General features: G+C 37.6%; 4 protein-coding genes and 3 pseudogenes across 8 annotated transcripts; all 7 read left to right on the forward strand.

Moving 5' to 3' along the window:
• The first annotated feature begins 172 nt into the window (after nucleotides 1–172).
• Nucleotides 173–5,841, forward strand: LOC145599078 (flavonoid 3',5'-hydroxylase CYP75B138-like; annotated as a pseudogene).
• LOC145598767 (flavonoid 3'-monooxygenase CYP75B137-like) lies at nucleotides 5,700–10,614 on the forward strand. 3 transcript variants are annotated; one of them, XR_014103611.1, is made up of 4 exons: nucleotides 5,700–6,766; nucleotides 7,418–8,038; nucleotides 9,311–9,605; nucleotides 10,476–10,614. XR_014103611.1 is itself a non-coding variant. In XM_081655156.1 (2 exons), exons 1-2 carry the CDS (start codon nucleotides 5,846–5,848, stop codon nucleotides 8,036–8,038), a joined length of 1,542 nt encoding a protein of 513 aa, XP_081511282.1. In that variant the 5' UTR covers nucleotides 5,700–5,845; the 3' UTR covers nucleotides 8,039–8,200. The 3 variants fall into 3 exon arrangements, 1 of the variants encoding a protein (XP_081511282.1); XR_014103612.1 differs by having other exon boundaries at nucleotides 7,418–8,006; XM_081655156.1 differs by lacking the exons at nucleotides 9,311–9,605; nucleotides 10,476–10,614 and having other exon boundaries at nucleotides 7,418–8,200.
• Nucleotides 9,618–12,320, forward strand: LOC145598769 (flavonoid 3'-monooxygenase CYP75B137-like). The gene is made up of 2 exons (XM_081655157.1): nucleotides 9,618–11,077; nucleotides 11,525–12,320. Exons 1-2 carry the CDS (start codon nucleotides 10,151–10,153, stop codon nucleotides 12,092–12,094), a joined length of 1,497 nt encoding a protein of 498 aa, XP_081511283.1. The 5' UTR covers nucleotides 9,618–10,150; the 3' UTR covers nucleotides 12,095–12,320.
• A 550-nt stretch (nucleotides 12,321–12,870) lies between these two features.
• On the forward strand, nucleotides 12,871–14,933 carry LOC145598763 (cytochrome P450 71AU50-like). The gene is made up of 2 exons (XM_081655154.1): nucleotides 12,871–14,062; nucleotides 14,283–14,933. The coding sequence occupies exons 1-2, from the start codon at nucleotides 13,118–13,120 to the stop codon at nucleotides 14,928–14,930; spliced, it is 1,593 nt and encodes a 530-aa protein (XP_081511280.1). The 5' UTR covers nucleotides 12,871–13,117; the 3' UTR covers nucleotides 14,931–14,933.
• Nucleotides 14,934–17,047: 2,114 nt separating this feature from the next.
• On the forward strand, nucleotides 17,048–18,970 carry LOC145598765 (labd-13Z-ene-9,15,16-triol synthase, chloroplastic-like; annotated as a pseudogene). Its single transcript, XR_014103609.1, has 2 exons — nucleotides 17,048–17,993; nucleotides 18,085–18,970. The product of XR_014103609.1 is annotated as a labd-13Z-ene-9,15,16-triol synthase, chloroplastic-like (transcript).
• A 555-nt stretch (nucleotides 18,971–19,525) lies between these two features.
• On the forward strand, nucleotides 19,526–22,041 carry LOC145598766 (cytochrome P450 71AU50-like; annotated as a pseudogene). Its single transcript, XR_014103610.1, has 2 exons — nucleotides 19,526–20,943; nucleotides 21,023–22,041. The product of XR_014103610.1 is annotated as a cytochrome P450 71AU50-like (transcript).
• A 299-nt stretch (nucleotides 22,042–22,340) lies between these two features.
• On the forward strand, nucleotides 22,341–24,410 carry LOC145598764 (cytochrome P450 71AU50-like). The gene is made up of 2 exons (XM_081655155.1): nucleotides 22,341–23,481; nucleotides 23,565–24,410. The coding sequence occupies exons 1-2, from the start codon at nucleotides 22,537–22,539 to the stop codon at nucleotides 24,207–24,209; spliced, it is 1,590 nt and encodes a 529-aa protein (XP_081511281.1). The 5' UTR covers nucleotides 22,341–22,536; the 3' UTR covers nucleotides 24,210–24,410.
• The last annotated feature ends 811 nt before the right edge of the window (nucleotides 24,411–25,221 follow it).

Genomic DNA, 25,221 nt, shown 5'->3' on the forward strand with positions numbered 1-25,221 from the left:
CTGCCCAAGTGGTTTGATGTAATATAATTCATCTTTTTCACCCACAGAATGAGGCAAAAGAATTCTTCGGATCTTCAGTTCTTCTCCAAATATAAATGTGTCTCTGAAGCTGCAAATTTAAAGGCTCTTCATATTCCAGGAGGCAAGGCTACAAATCTTTGACTTCACAAATATGTTGCTCAGGAAAGGTTCTATGGATTTTATTGACCTTGCTTCAATGCTTATAAAGAAGCTGGGATGTCCTTTTCTTCAAGGATCGAAGGCTTACATATTAAGAGGTTGTTCTACCTTGGAGATTTATGGAGCTATTAAAACTGTTGATGTAAGCTTCATACTTCCCAATACTTTTTTTTTTCCTCTCCAAGCTTCTTTGTTACGGTGCATTATTAAAAATTCAATTTTTTGTGTTCACCCTCAGTAGAATGTCAATACATACAATTGCTGATGCATAAGTTTTGACATATATCTGTTAGTGTGCACTTGACCATAAACCAACTTAAGATGAGATAGAGGCCATAGGGCCAACGAGTACGAAAGATTTACGTACCCTTACCTGTATAATTTCAAAGAAGATGTATCTACATGACCCTTAAGTGACCTACTACGTCTAGCACACCAATGTACCTGACAGCTGTTAAAAGGTGAGCTGAGTTCGTTATCCATCAATATGAAAAGTCAATAACCTTCCTGCAACCTAATCAGTCCAAATTAAATCAAGCACCAAACATTCGTAATCTTTTAGAGGAAAAAACATCATGTGGTCCCCCTATGGCCCTGCATGGTGGCTGCTGCGGAAGGTTTGTGTGAGAGAGATGCTCGGTGCCTCTGCACTTGATGCCATGCATGGAATCCGTCGACAGGAAATCCGGCAGATGATCCGGGGATTTACGGGGAAAGTGGGGACAACTATGTCTGTCAATATTGGGGAGGAGGTGTTCTTGGTGGTGATGAGGGTGGTGACGGGTATGTTGTGGGGAGGGTCCATGCCTCCATGGGGGCTGAAGAGAGAGAAAATATTGAGTTGGAGTTTCGAGCGGCTGTGATGGACAGGGTTGTTGGGTGCACTGAATATATCAGACTTTTTTCCGGGTTTGGGGAGGTTCGATTTGCAGGGTGTGGAGAGGAGGATGGGGAAATGTGCTAAGTGGCTGGATAGAATTTTTGAGAAGGTGATTGATAAACGTATGAGAATTAATATGGAGGGAGCTGAGGGGAGGAAGGAAGGGCAGGATTTTCTGGAGGTTTTGTTGCAAATGAGGGATAATTACGAAGGTGAAGGTAATGATAAGGTGTCATTTTCCATGACTCATGTTAAAGCTTTGCTCATGGTATGCTTCTTAACTGTTCTATACCCTTATCTATATGGCTTCATACTTTAAGCTGCTCTATACTTCTTGGTGGCTTTATATTTTGTAAATATTTTAGCAGTCAATTGCCTTACATCAACAAAAAGTATGTAGTACTAGGAAGAATTAAAGAAATTTTATTATATTATTTATTAGTGGTTTTTTGGTAAGTCAATAATGTTATTGATTTTGTGATAAGAATGAAAACTTACTGATAAATTGTTGGAAACATGTTAGGAAATCTGTTATAACATGCACTCAAATGCAAATTATATGCCTCTAGCTGTGATTTCATCTTGTGACTGACACCATAATTAAGGTTACACTGATCGGTTAAGCTACAGAAATTAGACTTCCCTTAATTTGAAGCTTGAGTTAGTCTCACTGTCTCAGTGATCTTAGTTCCTTAACAAATCTCTGGAAAATTAAGTATTTAAAAAGTGGTATGGGATTGTGGTTGTCTGGCTCTGAATGTTGTAGGTATCTCCTTGTTTGGATTCTTGCTTATCTCCAATATCTATTTCTCATTGTTACCATTAAACAATTATCACTTTTCATTTATTTATGCTAAATTTAAGCTGTTCTTATGAGAAGGATATAGTGGTGGGAGGAACAGACACAACTTCAAACACAGTTGAACTTGCAATGTCAGAAATAATGAACAAACCGGAGGTGCTGAAAAAAATTCAGCATGAGCTGGACACAGTAGTTGGCAGAGACAGCATAGTTGAGGAGCATCACATCTACAAACTACCTTACCTAGAAGCTGTCATGAAAGAAGCACTTCGTTTGAACCCTGTACTACCCCTATTAGTTCCTCATTCTCCGAGTGAGTCTTGCGTTGTTGTTGGCTATACCACCCCCAAGGGTTCCCGAGTCTTCATCAATGTATGGGCTATCCATCGAGATCCTTCACTATGGCCTGACCCATTAAATTTTGACCCGGAAAGGTTTGTGAATGCTAAGTTTGGCTTTAATGGGAATGCCTACAATTACTTTCCCTTTAGCTCAGGCAGAAGGATTTGTGCGGGAAGAGGAATGGCTGAGAAGATGGTCCTGTTTTCACTAGCCTCTCTGCTACATTCCTTTGATTGGAAATTGTCGGAGGGAGAACAATTAAATCTTCAGGCTAAGTTCGGGATCGTCTTGAGCAAGAGTAAGCCTCTCATGGTGATCCCTAAGCTAAGGTTATTTAGTCCATCTCTATATGAATAAGTAAGCTCTATGCATTATACAGTCCTGTCAGTTGTTTTGAGTTTCAGGAGATTTGTGACTTATCATATAATTTTATATACAAAAAAGCATTTGGTGATTGCATAACATTTTGACTAAATAAGAGGAATGATTTATTACTATTTACAATATTGTAGTTTTATCATTTTTATCAACTTTTAAATTTACCAAAGGGGATGTTTCTGCATCTTCTTTGCCAATCTCTGTAACAAGCTACTATGGAGTATCTGACAGCTAATAAGAGGTTAGTTCAGCTTCTGCTGTTCACAAAACTAAACATTTGCTATCTATGCATATCATAACTTAATAACCTTCTTGCAACCTAATTCCGCCAATGTTTGGTTTTTTTGGTTTTTTTTTTTTTTAGTACAAATAGTGAAAGTGTGATACTAGTTTTGCCTATGCAAGGAGTCTTTTGATAGCAAAGTATACTTCTCTTTTATGAAAAAAGTCGAGAGTATATCAGTAAGCCCTGGTTGGGTTAAAATAGTACAGGAGTGCAGAGTATTACAACTTTCATAAATTATGAATTCTGGATTCTTTCTGCGATGAAATAGTTTACAAGTGGCAGGATATTGGTGAGACAAAAGATTACTAGATTAGTGACCCGGTTCCATTCTCTTAGGAGGACAATTTGAAGCATATGTTTTTGCATGCAGATTGGTTTTCATCTGTCAGTCTGTCCATAGTAGAGTCTTTGATGTCCAGGCTATTAAGTCATTGGTAAATTCTGAGAGATTTTTGAGTAGCAGGCTAGCAGCTCATGAAGTTGTGCATGACTCTGAACCACTTGTTAAATTATTAAGGATGGTAGATGGGGACATGCCTAATATTGAGTACGTCAACAAGGCGATGGATATAGTTGACTGGGATATTACAGAAGTGTACAAGAGAATTAGTTAGCATTCTGGGATTTAATTGATTGGGAGAAGAATTAGTTCCTCATTTTAATTGCCAGGAAGAATTCCATTTTTAGCCGGTAAACTTAGGTAATGCAGCTTGAAGTAATATAGCTGTGATGGCATGACTACTTTAATGTTGCCAGTGTTTTAAACTAGCAATTGGTTGTGGACCTAATGGCAGACTGATATATATATGTAATTCTCATGTTGATCTCATGGAGATAGTTTTGATATATGTATGAACTTTGTGAATGAACTGAATTAATAATCAGCGACTAATCATGAGAAGAAAGTAATTATGATGGAAATATATAATATTATACTAGTATAAGTCTTTTGTGCATGTGTGAGTTTTTGCATGCTGCCCAAGTTTGTTGATTTAAAGGTTTTCCTTCTTCACCCACAAAATAAAGCAAAAGAACTCTTGGGAATGGGTTCACTACCAAAGAGATGGCAGAAGATATTAGTTGTTATGTAGACAAGCTTTAATGCAAAATATTTTTTACAGGTAAATCTTCTTTCACTTGCTTTATTGATGATGTCTCAATGGATTATAATGTGGCATGTGAAAATTGTTTCTATTTTATTTTATTTGGTCTGTATGACTTTAAATTTCACTAAGATTAGTTAAGTAGCAAGGATTAAGAAGCAACTTTGCTATAGAATTTAAATTTACTCAGATGATCAAGTAAATATTGCATGAAAAGGTGCAAATTTAATGCCTTAATGAAAATCATTCTCTTTGTATATCAGGAGGTAAGGCTACAAATATTTGATTGTGTGTCTAATAAGCTCTGAATTGGAACCATGGTTGTTTTCATCCATTGCTGATATGCTTGCTAAGAAGCAATGCTGTCTTTTTCTTCATGAATGCAGGGCTTACATTTTGAAGAGCTTGTTTTACCTATGTTCATGAATTTCTTAATTTTGTTGATGCAAGCATGTTACTGTCCGATTCTTTTTTGTTTTTGTTTTTGTTTTTGTGTTTGTTATTATGATTTTTCAAGTTTAAATTTATGTGCAAAATCAGATGTGAAGTTGTATCAAAGTCCAGGGGCAGCTTGTGAGATACAGTACAAAGTATTTGCTAAAGGTTTTAAGCCTGTTGATGAACATTGTGTGTTTTTATTTATCAGGATTCTAGAGTTAACATCAATTGACCTAGTAGTATTGTCTGCAAACAGCAGTAGTGCAGTACAAAGGGCTATGATCAGTTGTGTGAAGAACCAGATGATGGAAGCAATGCCTATTGACTTCCTTTCCTGCATTTAATTCCATGCATGGTTCATGATTTCGGATGCGGAAGATGTGAAGCAGCCACTACCACTACCACTACCACATACACTATATGGAACTTGCTGTTGGTGGGCGTTTCAGCAATTATATATGTGCCGTTTACCTGGCTGGGACCAGTTGAACTCCTTGGGAGGTAATTTCAAGTTTTTTTTTTTTTTTTTTTTTCTCTCTTTTTTCTCTGATGAACTCACTGAGAATCATTATAACCAAACCCTTAATGAAAAAGCAATTCAAAAAATTGTTGAAGCATAAGTTTTGACTTATATCAGTAATATCACTTCTTGTGACCATAATCCAACTTAATATGAGATAGAGCCAACAAGGGTGACCAAGTTTACGTATAATTGCAACTAGTCTTATAAATAAATTATACATACCTCTGCACTCTACACTTCTACAGTACATAGAGGTGGTTTCTATGTGACCATTAATTGACCTAAGGCTACTACTGAAAAATTTGACAGCAGATTTAGATGTTAGTCCAGAATGAACAGGCACCAAATATTCGTTATCTATGCTTGATTGTGTATCTAAATTTTTTGTTTGTTTTTAATATTTTGCAATTTTGTTTGAGGTCCAATTTGCTTGACTTTTTGACAAAGGCATGAAATTCATCCAATCAATTCTTAAGACGTCAGGCACAGATTTGGCTGTCAGCCTGCTACTGCACTTAATGAGATGTGCACTAGAAAATCTATTTTATTTAATAATCTCTGTTTTTTTATGTACCCATTAATGTACCCACTATTTTTTATTTATTTATTTTTTTATGTACCCACTACTGGTTTAATCTATTTTTCAAATGCGCTTCCACAATAATTACACATTTTTACTCACTTCCACTTCCATCTATATTTTTACTCCCATTTATTTTTTTTTTGAAACAAAAATCTACATAAAACAAGTGGACGGAGTAATATTTTGATTTTTTTCAGACTGATTAGCTGTTGTGTTTTAATTGTACTGTATTATTTAATACAACCATTTTAGAGGCCGTCTCAAAAAAAAAAAAAAAAAAAAAAAAAAAAAAAAAAAAAAAAAACAGGGAAACGAAAGTAAAAAGTCACCATGATTTCAGAAACCTGGGTAATTCCACTACTGACCCTCCTCACTGTGTTGTTGGCCATATTCCTCTTCACCAAAAAGCAGAACCACCAACAACCACCACTCCCACCAGGGCCACTGGGCCTTCCCATACTAGGGAACCTCCTCTCACTAGACCCAGAACTCCACACTTACTTCACCTCCTTGGCCCAAACCTATGGCCCAATATTCTCTCTCCGGCTTGGGACGAAGCTCGGTGTTGTCATCTCCTCTCCTGCTCTAGCTAAGGAGGTTCTTAAAGATCATGACGTCATATTTTCCAACCGTGACGTACCCATTGCTGGAAAAGTGGCCACGTATGGCGGCCACAACGTTGTGTGGTCTCCCTATGGCCCCACATGGCGGCTGCTGCGTAAAGTCTCTGTGAGAGAGATGCTTGGTGCTTCTACACTTGATGCTCTGTATGGCATCCGTCGGCAGGAAACCTGGCAGATGATCCGGGGGTTGTCGGAGAAAGCAGGGACTAAAATGGCGGTTAATTTGGGAGAGGAGGTTTTCTTGGTGGTGATGAGGGTGGTGACGGGGATGTTGTGGGGAGGGGCCATGGAGGTTGAAGAGAGAGAAAAGATTGAGTCGGAGTTTCGAGTAGCGGTGACCGAGCTTGTAAGGTTGTTGGGTGCACCGAATATATCAGACTTTTTTCCGAGTTTGGCACGGTTTGATTTGCAGGGTGTGGAGAAAAGTATGAGGAAGTGTGCTAAGTGGTTGGATGAAATTTATGAGAAGGTGATTGATCAACGGCTGAGAAATAATAGGGAGGGAGATGAGGGGAGAAAGAAAGAGATGGATTTTCTGGAGGTTTTGTTGCAATTGAAGGATGATTGTGAGGGTGAAGGCAATGATAAGGTGTCATTTTCCATGACCCATCTTAAAGCTTTGTTCATGGTATGCTTCTTTACTTTACTATATACTCTGATATGGCTTTATAATTCAGGATGTTGTACTACATGTCAATTGTGTTACATCAACAAAAAGTATGTCGTGTTAGGAAAATTTCAAGATGGATTATAATTTGTAAGTGTACTTGTGGCGACAAGCTAGTCAATAATGCGTTAAAGATACTTTTATGTTATAAGATAGAACTTACTAGTGAATTGATGGAACCATATAAGAAAATCTGCTAGAATAGCACCCATATGTGGAGTCTAATATCAATTGAATGTCTTAACTGATAATTCTGCATATTAACGCCTCAAGATATGATTTTGCCTTGTGATTGACACCCTTAGTAGGATCACACTGATCGAACTTTGGTTAGGCTACAGAAGACTGAACTTAATCTGAAGCTTGAGTAGGCCTCAGTGATCATCGAAATAAATTTGGGTACTAGTGAAGTTTAACCTGATTATGGTTGTCTGACTCTGATGTCGTAGGCTACTGTACTTTGTAATACTGCAAGGTTTCTGTAGTTGTGATCTCAAGACAAGTGGTTGTTTAGAGTCTTGCTTTTCTCCAGTATCTATTCTTCTTTGTTCTGCTGTTATACTACATCACATGTCGTGTTGCTTATTTATTATAATATGCTCCTATGGGCAGGATATGGTGGTGGGAGGAACTGACACAACTTCAAACACAGTCGAACTTGCAATGGCAGAAATAATGAACAAACCAGAGGTGCTGAAAAAGATCCAGGAAGAGCTGGACACAGTGGTTGGAAGAGACAGCATGGTGGAGGAGCATCACATCTACAAACTACCTTACCTGCAAGCTGTCATGAAAGAAGCACTCCGTTTGCACCCTGTAGTTCCCCTGCTAGTTCCTCATTGCCCAAGTGAGTCCTGCATTGTTGGAGGCTATACCATCCCCAAGGGTTCCCGAGTCTTCATCAATGTATGGGCTATCCATCGAGACCCTACAATATGGACTGACCCATCAAATTTTGACCCGGAAAGGTTCTTAAGAGCTAAGATTGACTTCCGTGGAAATGACTTCACCTTCTTACCCTTTAGCTCAGGGAGAAGGATTTGCGTCGGAATAGGAATGGCTGAGAAGATGGTGCTATTTTCACTGGCCTCACTGCTACATTGTTTTAACTGGAAACTGCCTGAGGGAGAACAAATGAATATTCAGGAGAAATTTGGGATCGTCATGACCCTAAGGAAGCCTCTCATAGCAATCCCTGAGTGTAGGTTATCTAGTCCATCTCTGTATGAATAAGTAAGCTCTATGCATTATTCTTCTCTTCTGTATGTTGCTTTGAATTTCAGGCTATTTTCTCATCATATAATTGTTGGTACACAATAAAATATGTTGTTAATACATAAACTTTTCGTGTACATCAGAGGAATAGTTTTATAAACTTTTTACATTGCATTCCTATACATTACAGCATTGTGTATTTGTGTTTCTCTAGCTTCCCCAAATTATTTTCTCTATGACTATCCAAGATTGTCTTTTCCATGTGTTTTTGTTACAATGAATGAATGACTAATACTCACATCAAGATTCTATAGCTTTTGTTTAAAAAAAAAAAAAAGAAAAAGAAACGGCTTTACCTTGCCATTTTAGAAATTTGACCACCTTTATTTACAAGTACCAAATATTAAGTATATAATTAGATCTCATCCATGAATTATCTCTAAATCTGTTACTTGAAAGCCAGGCATATCTTTCAGGGATACATATACTTTAATTTTGATGATAGAGTTAGTGTTTAATTCTATTTGCAAATTATGGTAAATGAGAAAGAAAGAAACTATTAGATTTATGTGATTTAAGAGTTTCATACCTGAACATAATTCAATCATTCACCACCACATAGAGACGGTGGTGGACCCTTGTTGAACTTAACTCTATTTGCTTTTTGAGTAACTGTCACATCAGCACCATGTATCTGTGATATTATTTTGCCGTCTATTTATTGTCAATTATACAACTTCAATCTTTTTACATAATCTTTTTAGAAAAACTAGTATGTTGCCTGAAGCAACTAGTATGTGGTCATGGTGGCAGAAGATGTTAGTTGTTATGTAGATAAACTTTAATGCTTAATATTTCTTACAGGTTAATCTTCTTTCACTTGCTGTATTGATGATGTCTCAATGGATAATAGCGTGGCATGTGAAAATTGTTTCTATTTTATTTTATTTGGTCTGTATGACTGTAAATTTGACTCAGATTACTTAAGTAGCAAGAATTAAGAAGCAACTTTGCTATAGAATTTAACTTTACTCAGATGATCAAGTAAATATTGCCTGAAAAGGTGCAAATTTAATGCCTTAATGAAAATCATGATCTTTGTATATCAGGAGGTAAGGCTACAAATCTTTGATTGTGTGTCTAATAAGCTCTGAATTGGAACCGTGGTTGTATTCATCCATTGCTGATATGCTTCCTAAGAAGCAATGCTGTCTTTTTCTTCATGAAGGCAAGGCTTACAGTTTGAAGAACTTGTTTTACCTAGGCTTACATTGTGTGTTTATTTATCAGGAATTCAGGATTCTAGAGTTAACAGCAATTGACCAAGTAGTATTGTCTGCAAACAGCAGTAGTGCAGTTGAAAGGGCTATGATCAGTTGTGTGAAGAACCAGATGATGGAAGCAATGGCTATTGACTTCCCTTCCTGCATTCAATTCCATGCTTGGTTCATGATTTCGGATGCGGAAGATGTGACATGTGAAGCAGCCACTACCACATACGTATATGGAACTTGCTGTTGGTGGGCGTTTCAGCAATTATATATTTGCTGTTTACCTGGCTAGGACTATTTGAACTCCTTGGGAGGTAATTTCAAGTCTTTTTTTTCTTTCTTTTTCTCTGATGAACTTACAGAGATTAAAAAAATCGCTAATGCATAAATTTCGACTTCTACCACTTCTTGTACATTTGACTCCAACTTAAGATGGGATAGAGCCAACAAGGGTGACCAAGTTTACATATATTTGCAACGCATTTTATAAATAAATTATACATACCTCTACAGTAACAAAGAGGTGGTTTCTCATTCTATGTGACCATTAGTTGACCTAAGGCTATTATGAATAATTTGACAGCAGATTTAGAGGTTAGTTCAAAATCAACGGGCACCAAATATTCGTTACCTATGCTTATCAAAATTTTTTGTTTGTTTTTAATTTTCTGCAATTTTGTCTGAGGTCCAAATTGCTTGACTTTTTGTCCCACAATTTTTACACATTATTACTCACTTCCACTTTCACCTATTTTTCTTCCAAACAGTGGACAGAGATATATTTACTTTTTCAGATTGATTAGCTGCTGTTTTTATTGTTTATCCAACCATTTTAGAGGTTGTCTCAAAAAAAGTGACCATGATTTCAGAAACCTGGGTAATTCCACTACTAACCTTCCTCACTGTGTTTTTGGCCATATTCCTCCTCACCAGAAAACAGAACCAGAACCACCACCAACCACCACTCCCACCAGGCCCACTGGGCCTTCCCATACTAGGGAACCTCCTCTCACTAGACCCTGAACTCCACACTTACTTCGCCTCCTTGGCCCAAACCCACGGCCCAATATTCTCTCTCCGCCTTGGGACCAAGCTTGGTGTTGTCATCTCTTCTCCTGCTCTAGCTAAGGAGGTGCTTAAAGATCATGACGTCATCTTTTCCAACCGTGATGTACCCATTGCAGGGAAATTGGACACGTATGGCGGCCACAACATTGTTTGGTCCCCCTACGGCCCCACGTGGCGGCTGCTCCGTAAAGTCACTGTGAGAGAGATGCTTGGTGCTTCTACACTTGATGCTCTGTATGGCATCCGTCGGCAGGAAACCCGGCAAATGATCCGGAGATTGTCGGAGAAAGCAGGGACAAAGACGGTAGTTAATCTGGGAGAGGAGATGTTCTTGGTGGTGATCAGGGTGGTGACAGGGATGTTGTGGGGAGGTGCCATGGGGGTTGAAGAGAGAGAAAAGATTGAGTTGGAGTTTCGAGTGGCGGTGACCGAGCTTGTAAGGTTGTTGGGTGCACCTAATATATCAGACTTTTTTCCGAGTTTGGCATGGTTCGATTTGCAGGGTATAGAGAAAAGTATGATCAAGTGTGCTAAGTGGTTGGATGAAATTTTTGAGAAGGTTATTGATCAACGGCTGAGAAATAATAGGGAGGGAGATGAAGGGAAGAAGAAAGAAAAGGATTTTCTTGAGGTTTTGTTGCAATTAAAGGATGATTATGAAGGTGAAGGCAATGATAAGGTGTCATTTTCCATGACCCATCTTAAATCTTTGCTCATGGTATGCTTCTTTACTGTACTTTAATACTCTTAGTTACAATTGAAAATCTTAACTTATAATTTGCATAATAATGCCTCAAGATATGATTTTGCCTTGTGATTGACACTCTTAGTAGGACCATACTGATTGAACTTTGGTTTGGCTACATGAATTAGACTGAACTTAATCTGAAGCTTGTGTAGGCCTCAGTTATCTTAAGCTTCTTATGTATTAGTGAAGTTTAACCTGATTATGGTTGTCTGACTCTGAAAGTTGTAGGCTACTGTATTTTATAACCAACAAAGTTTCCGTAATTGCGATTTGAAGACAAGTAATTGTGGTGGAAATATATGTCCTTCCCTGTTTAGAGTCTTGCTCATCTCCAGTGTCTATTCTTTATTGTTCCACCGTTATTATAATACATTTCATTCTGTTTATATATTTATTAAAATGTATTTTTATGAGCAGGATATGGTGGTGGGAGGAACTGACACAACTTCAAACACAGTCGAACTTGCAATGGCAGAAATAATGAACAAACCAGAGGTGCTGAAAAAGATCCAGCAAGAGCTGGACACAGTGGTTGGAACAGACAGCATGGTGGAAGAGAATCACATCTATAAACTACCTTACCTGCAAGCTGTCATGAAAGAAGTACTCCGTTTGCACCCTGTACTTCCCTTGCTAGTTCCTCATTCCCCGAGTGAGTCCTGCACTGTTGGAGGCTATACGATCCCCAAGGGTTCCCGAGTTTTCATCAATGTATGGGCTATACATCGAGACCCTACAATATGGACTGACCCATCAAAATTTGACCCAGAAAGGTTCTTAAGTGCTAAAGTTGACTTCCGTGGAAATGATGACTTCAATTTCTTACCTTTTAGCTCAGGCAGAAGGATTTGCGCCGGGATAGGAATGGCTGAGAAGATGGTGCTGTTTTCACTGGCCTCACTGCTACATTCTTTTAACTGGAAACTGCCCGAGGGAGAACAACCGAATATTCAGGAGAAATTTGGGATCGTCATGTCCCTGAGATAGCCTCTCATAGCAATCCCTGAGTGTAGAATATCTAGTCCATCTCTGTATGAATGAGTAAGATCTATGCATTTTTCTGCTCTTCTGTATGTTGCTTTGCATTTCAGGTTATATTTTAATCATGTAATTGTTGATGCACACAATAAAAAATATTCTTAATGCATATTATTTCGTGTTTATAAGCTTTTAACATTGCATTCCTATATATAACATACAACATTGTGTTTCATTAGCTTATACGAAGTATAAATTATTTTCCCCCTATGACTATACAAGATGTTTGCCTTTTCCATTATGACAATTTTTGTAAGGCAGTTATTATGAGCTATTATAAGCGTTTTTGAATACTCACATCAAGATTCTATAGCTTTTGTCCAAAAAAAAAAAAAAAAAAAAAGAAAGAAACTTTACCTTGGCATGTTAGAAATTTGACTGCCTTTATATTCAAGTACCAAATATTAAGTATATAATCAAATTTTATCCATGTCTCTAAATCTGTTTCTTGAAAGCAAGTGATATTATCATTTACTTTGTAGCGAATCAGCACTATACATTTACTTTTAATTTTGATGCTAGAATTAGTGTTTAATTTTATTTGCAATCATTGTAATTGAGCAAGAAAGAAAGTAATTATCAGCTTAATGTTATTTTTTCATACCTGAACATAATTCAATCATTCACCACCACATATGAAACGTAGGTGGTCCCTTGTTGAGCTTACAGTGGATGATATTTTAACATTTGTCTTGATACTGGATATATCATCTGCACCTTATTTGTTATTTGACTAATTTCTACCTATTGCATCAGTACCATGTATCTGTGATGCTACTTCCGTTCATATTATTTGCAACTTTTGAATATTTTATACCTCACAAATAATGCTCAAAAGTTGCAAATAATTAACTGAGATTGTATTATTTTGCCGCCTATTTATTGTCAACTATACATGCACTGTCACCATTAACTCATCAGTAAGGCCTAAACACTTCAATCTTTTCTCTTCATCTTCTCACAAAAACTAGCATGTTGTTGCCTGAAGCAACCAGTGGATGGTCATGGTGGTGGAGTTCTAGCAATAAGGAAGGCGAAACTTTGCGAAACATCTTGACCACCCTTGCTCCCTTGTTCATTATTTTCTGGTTCATTTTCGCTGTCAGGAAGCAAAACAAGGAGAATCCTCCATTGCCTCCTGGACCGCGTGGCCTGCCTCTAGTTGGATACCTCCCTTTTCTGGATTCCAATCTCCATCATTGCTTTCATAAGTTAGCCAGTTTATATGGTCCAATATTCAGATTCCGGCTTGGAAGTAATGAATGCATTGTGGTCTCCTCACCGTCTCTAGTCAAGGAGGTGGTTAGGGACCATGATGTCGTGTTTGCTAACCGAGCACCCCTTATTGCTGCTAAGAGTCTTTTGTTTGGGACATTAGATATTGCCTTCTCCGATTATGGTGTTGAATGGAGAAAGATGAGAAGAATATTTGCCACTGAGATGCTTAGTAATGCTCGTCTTGATGCCAGTTATTATCTAAGGAAGCAGCATGTGAAGAAAATGATAAATGAAACCTATGAAAAAGCTGGTCAATTGGTTGATATAGGTGACCTAGCATTCTTAACTCTTATTGGTTCTGTTATGAGCATGGTATGGGGGGATACATTGAAAGGGGATGAGGGGTCTGTCATTGACTCTGAATTTCGAGCTGTCGTAAATGAACAGCTAGAACTTCTAGGGGCACCAAATATTTCAGATTTTTTCCCTTTGCTTGCTAGGTTTGATTTGCAGGGAATAGAGCGCAAAATGAGGATAATCTCAAAACGGAATGAAGAGATTTATGATAAAGCCATTAATCATCACTATGCTGGAGAAAGTATTCAGCGGAAGGATTTCCTAGGGCATCTCATGCAGCTTACCAAATTTGAGGATCATGCAACATCACTAACCTTGCCTCAAGTTAAGGCCATGCTCCTTGTAAGTGTAATATTCCCTTTTTATTCATTATTATTATTATTTTTTTTTTTTTTTTTGCTGATTTTTCAATTATATACTTCCTCTAGTCATTTTAGTTGATACACTTTTGCACTATTCACAAACTACACTTGGTATAAATTAGGATGTTGTAGCTTGTGTGTGCACATAATATAAGTTTATTATTTTACTCTATATTTATCTGCAAATTGGTATCTTTTAGGATGTTGTGGTTGGGGGAACAGATACAACAGTTGCTATGGTTGAGTGGGCTATGGCGGAGATATTGCGACACCCAGAAGTACTGAGGAAAGTCCAAGAAGAACTAACTGAAATTGTGGGATTAAATAAAACAGTTGAAGAGGTTCATTTGCCTGAGTTAAAGTATCTGAATGCAGTTGCAAAGGAGACACTTCGTTTGCACCCACCTCTCCCTCTCCTCGTTCCTCATTGTCCAAGTGAGCCTTCTACTATAGGAGGGTATCACATACCAAAGGGTGCTCGTGTCTTCCTCAACTTATACTCTATTCAGAGGGATCCCCTTAATTGGGAAGATCCATTACTGTTTAAGGCTGAGCGGTTTTTAAGTGGGTCTTCTGCGGAGAAAATGGACTACTTGGGCAACCATTTTCAGTATCTTCCATTTGGGTCGGGAAGGAGAATGTGTCCCGGAATTCCACTTGCAGAGAGGACATCAATGCTTGTTTTGGCTTCAATGCTGCATGCTTTCCAGTGGAAGTTACCAAATGGCACAGTGGAGGTTGATTTATCAGAGAAATTTGGAATTGTTGTGAAAAAATCAAAACCTTTGATTGCTGTGCCGAGTCCTAGACTCTCCAACTTAGGTCTCTATTCGAACAATAATAAATAATATTTGAATACTACAGGGCCTGGCTATCTGTACTTTAAGAATAATAAAGAGACTAAAAGAGAGATTGTGATCAGCTAGAAGAATTTATTGCAAAAATATGTAATCAATCAAGTACTATCAATCAAGTACTATAATTTCTTTCTTGAATCAAAGTGCTCTTATCTTTCATTTCTTGCTGTATTTTTTCTAGCAGAGAAGACAAATCTTCTCTCTCTATACAGAGCAGTGGTTAAAAATTCAGATACAGCGGAACAAGGCACCTGTATCAGGTTTGATAACTCATCTTGCTTGCCGCATATCTCTTTTAACGTTAAAAGTGTGGTGGCGTCTTAGCCAATTATATAAAGTATTGTGTGATTTACCTGCCTTTGTTAATCATATTAGTTCTGTTCATAAATCTATTGTAAAACGTGTTTGTTCTCCCTCACTTATCTAGTTATCTGTTTGGTCTGGTGGCTGAGTTGTTTTTGGTCGACTGTTATCTTAGATTCTTTTAGTTGCATGAGCCTGTCAAGCTGTAATCAGGGCAACCTAGAAAGAGATGTGATCTTGTGGTCCTAAATGGTATTATCTGTATTTCGAGCCAACGGATGTAACAAAGATATATGACTAGTGATGTACAAGATGTTAAATTTTGCTTTCCATTTGCCTGAAAAGAATGTAAGATGCTGCTTTCCATTTGCCTTATAAGAAGGTATTCTTGCTTCCCACATATTTTCCCTGCAAAAATCTATTAGTTGCCCCTTGTTTACTCTGTTACATTATCATTTTTGTCATTGCCCTCCATTACTTGGATCTTCATAGATGAAATTTGTTTTTTGTAGCTGTTTTCCTATCAAGGAGGGTTTTCTTCCCACCACAATCCACCATTTGCTGTCTGAAATTTTGTTCTTTTTCAATAAATAAAGTCAGATTCCATTTCATACTTTGTCACAATATAAGAAATGTACAGTTGTTAATACACATCTTTGCAACAAATTTCCTTATTAATTTGTTACTCCGGCTAATTAGTTGGCATTGATGTATAATAGATAACCAAGAGAAGATGATAATGTGTAATTTAATCATGTAATTTGATGTCTTAATGTAGTTGGTTATCTTATGAATCAGAATTTTCAGATCTTTCAATTGTCAGATATATATGCTGCCAGAAAAAATCTTTAGTTTCAACACAACCAATTAAACATGGTGACTATTACTCATAGGATCAAAGACACTTCTTGTCAGATTTGATCACTTGGCTCAAACAAGAGCACTTTGTGCTAGCTTCAGTGAATTATTATTGCTGTGACTATCAAATATGCTTTCTCTATATACTATCTCAGCAACTGCACTTACAGTAGAATTTATCATCGTTTCTGATCATGTTCAATTCTTTCATTTGCAACATAGCAACTCCTTCCGTTCTAGAACAGTAGAAATGAGCAGATTGTTAACTTCAAGCTGCAAATTCCTTTTTCAGTACATGCTAATCATGGGTTGAAGAAAGAGGTATAAGTTCATAATTTGTACTTTTCATGTTTTATTTTGTTTTTTGTTTGAGATTGGATCATTTAATCTACCCAATAATGTTTGGTTATGACTTTTCCTTAGGCTAGTGTCTGTACGAGCCTCGTGCGGCCTTTAATCCAGAACTTCTTATGTATTGCAAGCCTAGAATATATGCATTATATCATTTCTCAAAATCAAATGAAATGCTGTCCCTTTCTTCATATCTTCAAGCATTAACCACCACATGTAAAATGTTGTCCTTTTCTAAAGCTGTCAATGACAATTACTTGTCTTGTTGAGACTTCCTGCTGCAAGTTATTCAGTTATCTGTCTCATATTTATCATGTGTAGCTATAATATCTTCAGGAAATTTTGAGGTTCTGAGCACCACATATGAGATTTAGGTGGACCCTTTGTAGATCTTGCAGTGAAAGGACATATTTTGTTAAGCCTTTCTGCATTGCTAGAGGATGAGCATTCTGTCATTTGCTTCATTTCGGAATTGCTTCATTATTTTTTCTGAGGTTTCCGAACACTATTCAGTCACATAGTCCAGTACGGCCATATATTCCTTTAGCTTGACGAGGCCTACCTATGCAATTCAATACCTTCATTTCCACATACTAACATGTCAAAGGAAGCAACCAGTATGTGGTCATGGTGGTGGAGCACCAGCAATAAAGCTGATGAAACTTCCCGAAATATCTTGACCATCCTAGTCCCCTTGTTGATTATATTTTGGTTAGTTTTCAATGCCAAGAAGCGAAACAAGAAGAAGCCTCCTCTACCTCCTGGACCTTATGGCTTACCTTTTGTTGGATATCTCCCTTTTCTGGGCTCCAATCTCCTCCACAGCTTTAATCATTTGGCCAGTTTGTATGGTCCAATATTCAAAGTCAAGCTTGGAACTAAAGAATGTATCGTGGTGACCTCCCCATCTATAGTAAAAGAGGTGGTCAGGGACCAGGATGTCATTTTTGCTAATCGAGGAGATCCCACTGTTGCTGCAAGGAGTGTTTTGTTTGGGACAATGGATATTGGGTTCTCATATTATGGATTTGAATGGAGAAAGATGAGGAAGATTTTCGTCAGTCAAATGATGAGTCGTGATAGTCTTGATGCTAGTTATCATCTCAGGAAGCAGCAGGTGAAAAAGTTGATCTATGATACTTATAGTAGAGCTGGTGAGCTGGTTGATATAGGCGAATTAGCTTTTTTTACCCTTCTCAGCTCAGTTATGAGCATGATCTGGGGGGATACACTGAATGGAGAGGATGGTTCCGTGCTTAATGCTGAATTTCGAGCTGTCATAGATGAAGATGTGGAACTCTTAGGGGCACTAAATATCTCGGACTTTTTTCCTTTGCTGGCATGGTTTGATATACAGGGGGTAGAGCGTAGAAGAAAATGATCTCTCACCGCCTTGAAGATATCTTTGATTCAGCCATAAATTTTCACAGTACTGGAAATACAAATATGCAGAAGGATTTTCTGGGGCACCTCTTGCAGCTTACCAAACTTCACGACCCTGCGACATCACTAACCTTGCCACAAGTTAAGGCCATACTCATGGTATATGTCATTACCAACTATGTATAATCTTTCAATTTTCTCGTCCTTGTTAACACTGTACTTATTTAAATTTCATTGTTACATTTTTAAGGACATTGTGATTGGGGGAACAGATACAACAGCTGCTATGGTTGAATGGGCTATGGCAGAGATGCTGCAGCATCCACGAGTAGTGAGGAAAGTCCAAGAAGAATTAACTGAGGTTGTGGGATTGAATAATACAGTTGAAGAGGTGCATTTACCAAAGTTGAAGTATCTAAATGCAGTTGTGAAGAAAACACTTCGCATGCACCCATCTTCTCCTCTGCTCATTCCCCATTGTCCGAGCAAAGATACTAGCGTAGGGGGATATATGGTACCAAAGGGTGCTCGCATATTCCTAAATGTATATGCTATTCAGAGAGACCCAAAGCTTTGGGAAGATCCGTTGCTGTTCCAACCAGAACGTTTTTTAAGCACATCTTCTGCAAGTGTAGACTACTTGGGCAGTCACTTTCAGTTTCTTCCATTCGGGTCTGGCAGGAGAATATGTCCTGGTATTCCACTTGCAGAGAGGATGTCAGTGCATGTGTTAGCTTCACTGATGCATGCTTTTGAATGGAAGTTACCAACTGACACAACAGAGGTTGATTTCTCTGAGAAATTTGGACTTGTTGTGAAAAAATCAGAACCTTTGATTGCTGTGCCAGATCTCAGGCTTTCCAGCTTGGAGCTTTATTCATACAATCATTAGCATTTTCCAAAGCCTATAAACCTAGTTTTTACACAATGATGTTGATTCCATCATGTAATTTGATGATTATAATATAGTTACTTATCCAAAGCCTTTAAAGCTAGATGACGCAGTAATATTAATTCCATCATGTAATTTGATGATTATAATGTAGTTACTTATCTTGCTTGAATCAGGATTATCACATATTTTAATCCTCAGAAGATATATATGAAATAAAAACCCCATCCACTTCGGCTGACAATCTCAAGTTTCAGCTGTTTCTCTGTTAATAACTCAGTCAATAGAAAGTGATGACTCAGACTTAAGGGAAAAAAGGTACTGCTTTACAGGTTTGATAACTCACCTCACTACATATCTTTTATTGTGTGATTATCTGCCTTTGTTAACCATATTAATCCTGTTTGGCAATCTTTAGAGAACGTATCTGAACACCATTACTTATCTGATGGGTCTGGTGATTGATTTTTTTTTTGTTTGACAGTGTTATCTCAATTTTTTTTTATTGTATGAGACCTACGAGCCTTTCAAGCTGTAATAAGGGCAATCTAAGCTAGAAAGAGATTTGATCTTGTGGTACTAAATGAACTGACTTAGCAAAGATGTATGATTAGTATCTTGCAAGATGAGGCTTAATTCTGCTTTCTGTTTGCCTTATAAGAAAAGGCATTCTTGCAACCCATATATTCCTCCCCCCCCCCCCCCCCCCCCCAAAAAAAAAAAAAAAAAATCTATTTGTTGCGGCTTGTTTACTCTGTTACGTTATCTTTTTGTCATTACCCTCCTCCATGATTAGGATGTTCCTAGATGAAGTTTGTTTTTTTGTGGCTGTTTCAAGAGTGGTTTTCTTCCCACCACAATCTACTAGTTTCTGTGAAAATTTTTGCTCTTTTTCTTTAAAATGTCAGCTTCCTTTTCACAGAAAAAGAAACGTACCCTTAATAACAATGTTTGCAGCAAATTTGGTAATGATCTTTCCTTTAGGCTAGACTGCTAGAGTCTGTGTGAACCTTATGCTACGGCTGTAAATCCAGAACTTATATGTTGCAATCCTAGATTAGATGGCATAATATCTTCAAGCATTAGAGCTTTCATTGACTAATATTTCTGCTGGCTGCAGCAGTCTCTTCTTTGTCGTGTATCATTTCAAGAATTTTTGAGGTCCTGATTACAAAGCATTCTTCAGGGATTGATTTTTGAGGTCCTGAGTACAAAGCACACTCCCATATATACATTTAGTTTACGAAGTTTATCTATGAATTTCTATTGCTTCATTTTTACATACTAACATGTCGCAGGCAGAATCTAGTCTGTGGTCATCTTGGTGGAATACTAGCAATGAGACCGATGAAACATTTCAAAATATGTTAACCATCATAATCCCTTTGTTCTTTATTATTTGGTTCATTTTCTTCATCAAAAGGCAAAATAAGAAGAAATTTCCTCTGCCTCCTGGACCGCGTGGCTTGCCTTTAGTCGGATATCTACCTTTCCTGGACTCGAATCTCCACCAGAGCTTTATAAACTTAGCCAGTATATATGGTCCTATCTTCAAAGTCCAGCTTGGAATGAAAGACTGCATTGTGATCACTTCACCTTCTCTTGTAAAAGAGGTGGTAAGGGATCATGATGTCATTTTTGCTAATAGGGGAGATCCCACTGTTGCTGTCAAGAGTTTTATGCTCGGAACTGATGATATTGCCTTCTCCAATTGAGTGGCGAAAGATGAGGAAGCTTTTTGTCAGTGAGATGATGAATAATACGCAGCTCAATGCTAGTTCTTATTTTAGGGAGCGGCATGTGAAGAAAATGATGTATGAAAGTTATAGGAAGGCTGGTCATGTTGTTGATGTTGGTGAATTAATTTTTTTGACCATTGTCAACTCAATGATGAGCATGATGTGGGGCGATACACTGAAAGGGGGCGAGGTTAATGCTGAGTTTCGAGCTCTCATAACTGAACTAATGGAACACATGGGGGCACCAAAGATTTCAGACATGTTTCCTTTCCTTGCTAGGTTTGATTTACAGGGAATAGAGCGTAGAATGAAGATGATCTCTAGTTACTGTGAAACTATATTTGATTCGGCCATAAATCATCACAATAATGAAGATACTAATAAGCAGAAGGATTTCCTGGGGCACCTCTTGCAGCTAACCAAATTTGATCATCCTACAACATCACTAACCCTGCCTCAAGTTAAGGCCATGCTTATGGTATGTACCATCTCAAGCTATTTATTTTTTTCAAATTTTCTCGTCCTGTTTTGTATGTTTATATATGTATATTTTGTAGGACACTCTGATTGGGGGAACTGATACAACCGCTTCTATGGTTGAGTGGGCTATGGCAGAGGTGTTGCAACATGTAGAAGTAATGAGGAAAGTCCAAGATAAATTGACTGAGATTGTGGGATTAAATAGTACAGTTGAAGAGGTTCACTTGCCCAAGTTGAAGTATCTAAATGCAGTTGTGAAAGAGACACTTCGCTTACACCCACCTCTCGCTCTCCTCGTTCCTCATAGTCCAAGTGAGCCTTCTACTATAGGAGGGTATAGCATACCAAAGGGTGTGCGCGTCTTCCTACATGTATACTGTATTCAGAGGGATCCAAATTTTTGGGAAGATCCATTGCTGTTTAAACCTGAGCGATTTTTAAGTGGGTCTGCTGCTGAGAAAATGGACTACTTGGGCAACTATTTTCAGTATCTTCCATTTGGGTCTGGAAGGAGAATGTGTGCTGGCGTTTCACTTGCAGAGAGGACAGCAATGCTAGTATTGGCTTCACTGCTTCATGCTTTCCAGTGGAAGTTACCTAATGGCTCAGTGGAGGTTGATACATCTGAAAGATTTGGAATCGTCGTGAAAAAAGCAAAGCCTTTGCTTGCTGTTCCAAGTCCTAGACTCTCTACCTTGGATCTTTATTCAGTCGAATATTAGCTTCTTAAAGAAACTATAAGATATAGATAAGTAGAATTCTCATGCAATAATGAATAAATTGGTCGGTAATGTGATTTTAAAAAGTTTGTACATCATTTAGCATGTCTCAATAGCAAACGGTTTTACAAGTTTATCACATATTTTTCTCTTGATTCCTTTGCAATTTTGACAAGTGTAAGAGTATATTATAACTCTCCAGTCAAGGTAGAAAAAGAACTGTTATTTGTGATCTAATCTTGAGCGTCTGTTAAACTACAACGTTTTCTGCTGTATTTTTATTTATCTAATGCAGTCCTGTCTATAAAGAAAGTAATTCTTTGCTTACTTTCATAGGATGGAACACATTGAGGCCTGATTTTGATTAGTTAAGCATACTTGAAAGGAAAAAAAAAAAAAACTAAAAAAATTATAGTATTCATACTTATTCATGTATTATTTTGTTTTCAGGTTGAGATCAGATCATATAATCCATCCAATAATCTCTGGTAACGATTTTTCCTTAGGCTAGTGCCTATACGAGCCTCATCCAGCAGTAAATCCAAAACTACTTATGTGTTGAGAATATAGAATATCCAGCTTTATATCATTTCTCAGCAACTTATAGTATCTTCAAGCATTACCCACCACATATGATATGTTGGTGGACCATTTCTAGAGCTTTCAATGACAATTACATGAGTACTTAATTTGTTGAGACTTCCTGCTGCAAATTAGTCAGTTATTTCTATAATTCTATCATTTCATGTGTAGTTATAATTTCTTCAGGAAAAAATTCACACTCCCATATATACCTTTAGCGTTTAGCTTATTAAGGAGTTTCATTCCAGCACCTTAATTCCTTTCTACAAATATCTCCTTTTTCACATACTATGCCGAAAGCAGAAACCAGTCTGTGGCCATCTTGGTTGAATTCTAGCTGTAGAACCAATGAAACTTCGCGATATATCTTCACCATCATAATCCCTTTGTTCTTTGTTTCTTGGTTTATTTTCTCCATCAAGAGGCAGAGTAAGAAAAAACTTCCTCTGCCTCCTGGACCGCGTGGCTTGCCTTTAGTCGGATATCTGCCTTTCCTGGACTCGAACCTCCACCATAGCTTCAAAAAGTTAGCCAGTAAATTTGGTCCTATCTTCAATGTCCAGCTTGGAATGAAAGACTGCATTGTGATCACCTCACCTTCTCTAATAAAAGAGGTGGTAAGGGACAAAGATGTCATCTTTGCTAATCGCGGAGATCCCAGTGTTGCTGCAAGGAGTATATACTTTGGGACAATGGATATTGGATTCTCCGATTATGGACGTGAATGGAGAAAGATGAGGAAGATTTTTGTTGGAGAGATGATGAGTAATGCTCACCTTAATGCGAGTTTTTATCTCAGGAAGCAGCATGTGCAGAAAATGATGTATGAAACTTATAATAAGGCCGGTCAGCAAGTTGATGTAGGTGAATTAACTTATGTAACCATTGTCAATTCAGTAATGAGCATGATATGGGGAGATACACTGACAAAGGGTGAGGGTATTGCTAGTAATGCTGAATTTCGAGCTCTCACGAATGTACTACTAGAACTCTTAGTGGCACCAAATATTTCAGACCTGTTTCCTTTGCTTGCTAGGTTTGATTTACAGGGAATAGAGCGCAGAATGAAGATGATAGCTAGTCGCTGTGAAGATATGTTTGATTCAGCCATAAATCATCATAATGTTGGAGAAACTAATATGCAGAAGGATTTTCTGGGGCACCTATTGCAGCTTACCAAATTTGAAGATCCTGCAACATCACTAACTTTGCCTCAAGTTAAGGCCATGCTTATGGTATGTACCATCTCCAACTTCTTCTATGTTATTTTCTTTCAAATTTTCTGTTTATTTTTATTTATCTTTACATTATTTTGTAGGACACTCTGATTGGGGGTACTGATACAACTGCTGCTATGGTTGAGTGGACTATGGCTGAGGTGTTGCAACATGCACATGTAATGAGGAAAATCCAAGAAGAATTGGCTGAGATTGTGGGATTAAATTGTACAGTTGAAGAGGTTCATTTTCCTAAGTTGAAGTATCTAAATGCAGTTGTGAAAGAGTCTCTTCGTTTGCACCCACCTCTCCCTCTCCTCGTTCCTCATTGTGCAAGCGAGCCTTCTACTATAGGAGGGTATAGCATACCAAAGGGTGTGCGCGTCTTCCTACATGTATACTGTATTCAGAGGGATCCCCATACTTGGAAAGATCCATTACTGTTTAAACCTGAGCGGTTTTTAAGTGGGTCTGCTGCTGAGAAAATGGACTACTTGGGCAACCAATTTCAGTATCTTCCATTTGGGTCTGGAAGGCGAATGTGTCCTGGCATATCACTTGCAGAAAGGACAGCAATGCTTGTACTGGCTTCGCTGCTGCATGCTTTTCAGTGGAAGTTACCTAATGGTTCAGTGGATGTTGATACATCTGAAAGATTTGGCCTTGTTGTGAAAAAAGCGAAACCATTGCTTGCTGTCCCAAGCCCCAGACTCTCTAGCTTGGAGCTTTATTCTTTCAAAGATTAGCATTATGAAGAAACTACAATGCATAGCTAAAAAGAAATTCTTATACAATAATGAATGTTTCTGTGGGTAATGTGATGGTTGTATTATAGTTACTTTTTTCGCTTGAATCAAGCCTGAGTCTCAATGACAGACAGTTTTACAGTGATTTGATTGTTATATTGTATTTATTTATTTTTATAGAAAAGATTACTCGCTTTTTAATCAGGCTGAATCATTTTTAATTTTACTGAATTAGTTTATATGAGACTGGCGTGCTTACTCAAGACTCTTTCATATACATACAATGTTAGCAGAACTCAATGGCTCAGATACAGTGAGAAGGCATTGAAATCTGAATGTTTCTTTCAGAACTAAATGCGTGGCTTCTCAGCCAACCGTTTACGAGAACTAAATTATTTTGTATGTCACTGTCTTTCCTATTCATTTGCATTTGCTTGCCCTGCTATTTGAATCTGGTTTTTTAGTTTATTTGTGTTTTTCCTGCTGTCCAGACATTATTTTTTTACTGCCTGATATTGTAATCAGAGGCAGCAGATATTTTTAAATCTCGTGATCGTGATTGATGATTGATGTTTATTGCACTTAAAGCCAACAACTAATAATGTATGAGTGAATCTTGTTATATGATGATAAATTTGGATTCTTTTTGACATTAAATGAGTGTATACTCTTCCTCACCATATATTTTCTCTGTAAAAATCTTGTCTACTGCTTAAGAACTCGAGTCAGATATATAGCAATACATTTTGGACCAAAATTACAAGTATCAGAGTACGAGTAACTAGGATGATAGAAGTTTAACTTAGATTTTCATGTGACCTTTTTTATATACCACAATATTCAGAATCAACAACCTACAAAATCCTGTCTGCAGGGCTGTTTATTTACCAATATTTTCTTTAGCAGCATAAGAAAACATATCATATATTTAGTGTGTTCTTCCAGTGGCTTCTTGTATTGTTCAAAAACTACAGCGTCAGATTACTGACAAGCATCTTAAAGATTTTGGCCT

Source organism: Chenopodium album, chromosome 20, assembly GCF_948465745.1.
Source record: "Chenopodium album chromosome 20, dcCheAlbu1.1, whole genome shotgun sequence".
NCBI classification, from domain to species: domain Eukaryota; kingdom Viridiplantae; phylum Streptophyta; class Magnoliopsida; order Caryophyllales; family Amaranthaceae; genus Chenopodium; species Chenopodium album.

What these genes read in the sequence shown, in the direction of transcription:
- LOC145598769 (XM_081655157.1), top strand. Translation starts at nt 10,151, where the DNA reads ATGATTTCAGAAACCTGGGTAATTCCACTACTAACCTTCCTCACTGTG. An exon ending in ATCTTAAATCTTTGCTCATG is followed by an intron (nt 11,078 to 11,524) that starts GTATGCTTCTTT and finishes TTTTATGAGCAG; the next exon opens with GATATGGTGGTGGGAGGAAC.
- LOC145598764 (XM_081655155.1), top strand. Translation starts at nt 22,537, where the DNA reads ATGCCGAAAGCAGAAACCAGTCTGTGGCCATCTTGGTTGAATTCTAGC. An exon ending in AAGTTAAGGCCATGCTTATG is followed by an intron (nt 23,482 to 23,564) that starts GTATGTACCATC and finishes ATTATTTTGTAG; the next exon opens with GACACTCTGATTGGGGGTAC.
- LOC145598763 (XM_081655154.1), top strand. Translation starts at nt 13,118, where the DNA reads ATGTTGTTGCCTGAAGCAACCAGTGGATGGTCATGGTGGTGGAGTTCT. An exon ending in AAGTTAAGGCCATGCTCCTT is followed by an intron (nt 14,063 to 14,282) that starts GTAAGTGTAATA and finishes GGTATCTTTTAG; the next exon opens with GATGTTGTGGTTGGGGGAAC.
- LOC145598767 (XM_081655156.1), top strand. Translation starts at nt 5,846, where the DNA reads ATGATTTCAGAAACCTGGGTAATTCCACTACTGACCCTCCTCACTGTG. An exon ending in ATCTTAAAGCTTTGTTCATG is followed by an intron (nt 6,767 to 7,417) that starts GTATGCTTCTTT and finishes TCCTATGGGCAG; the next exon opens with GATATGGTGGTGGGAGGAAC.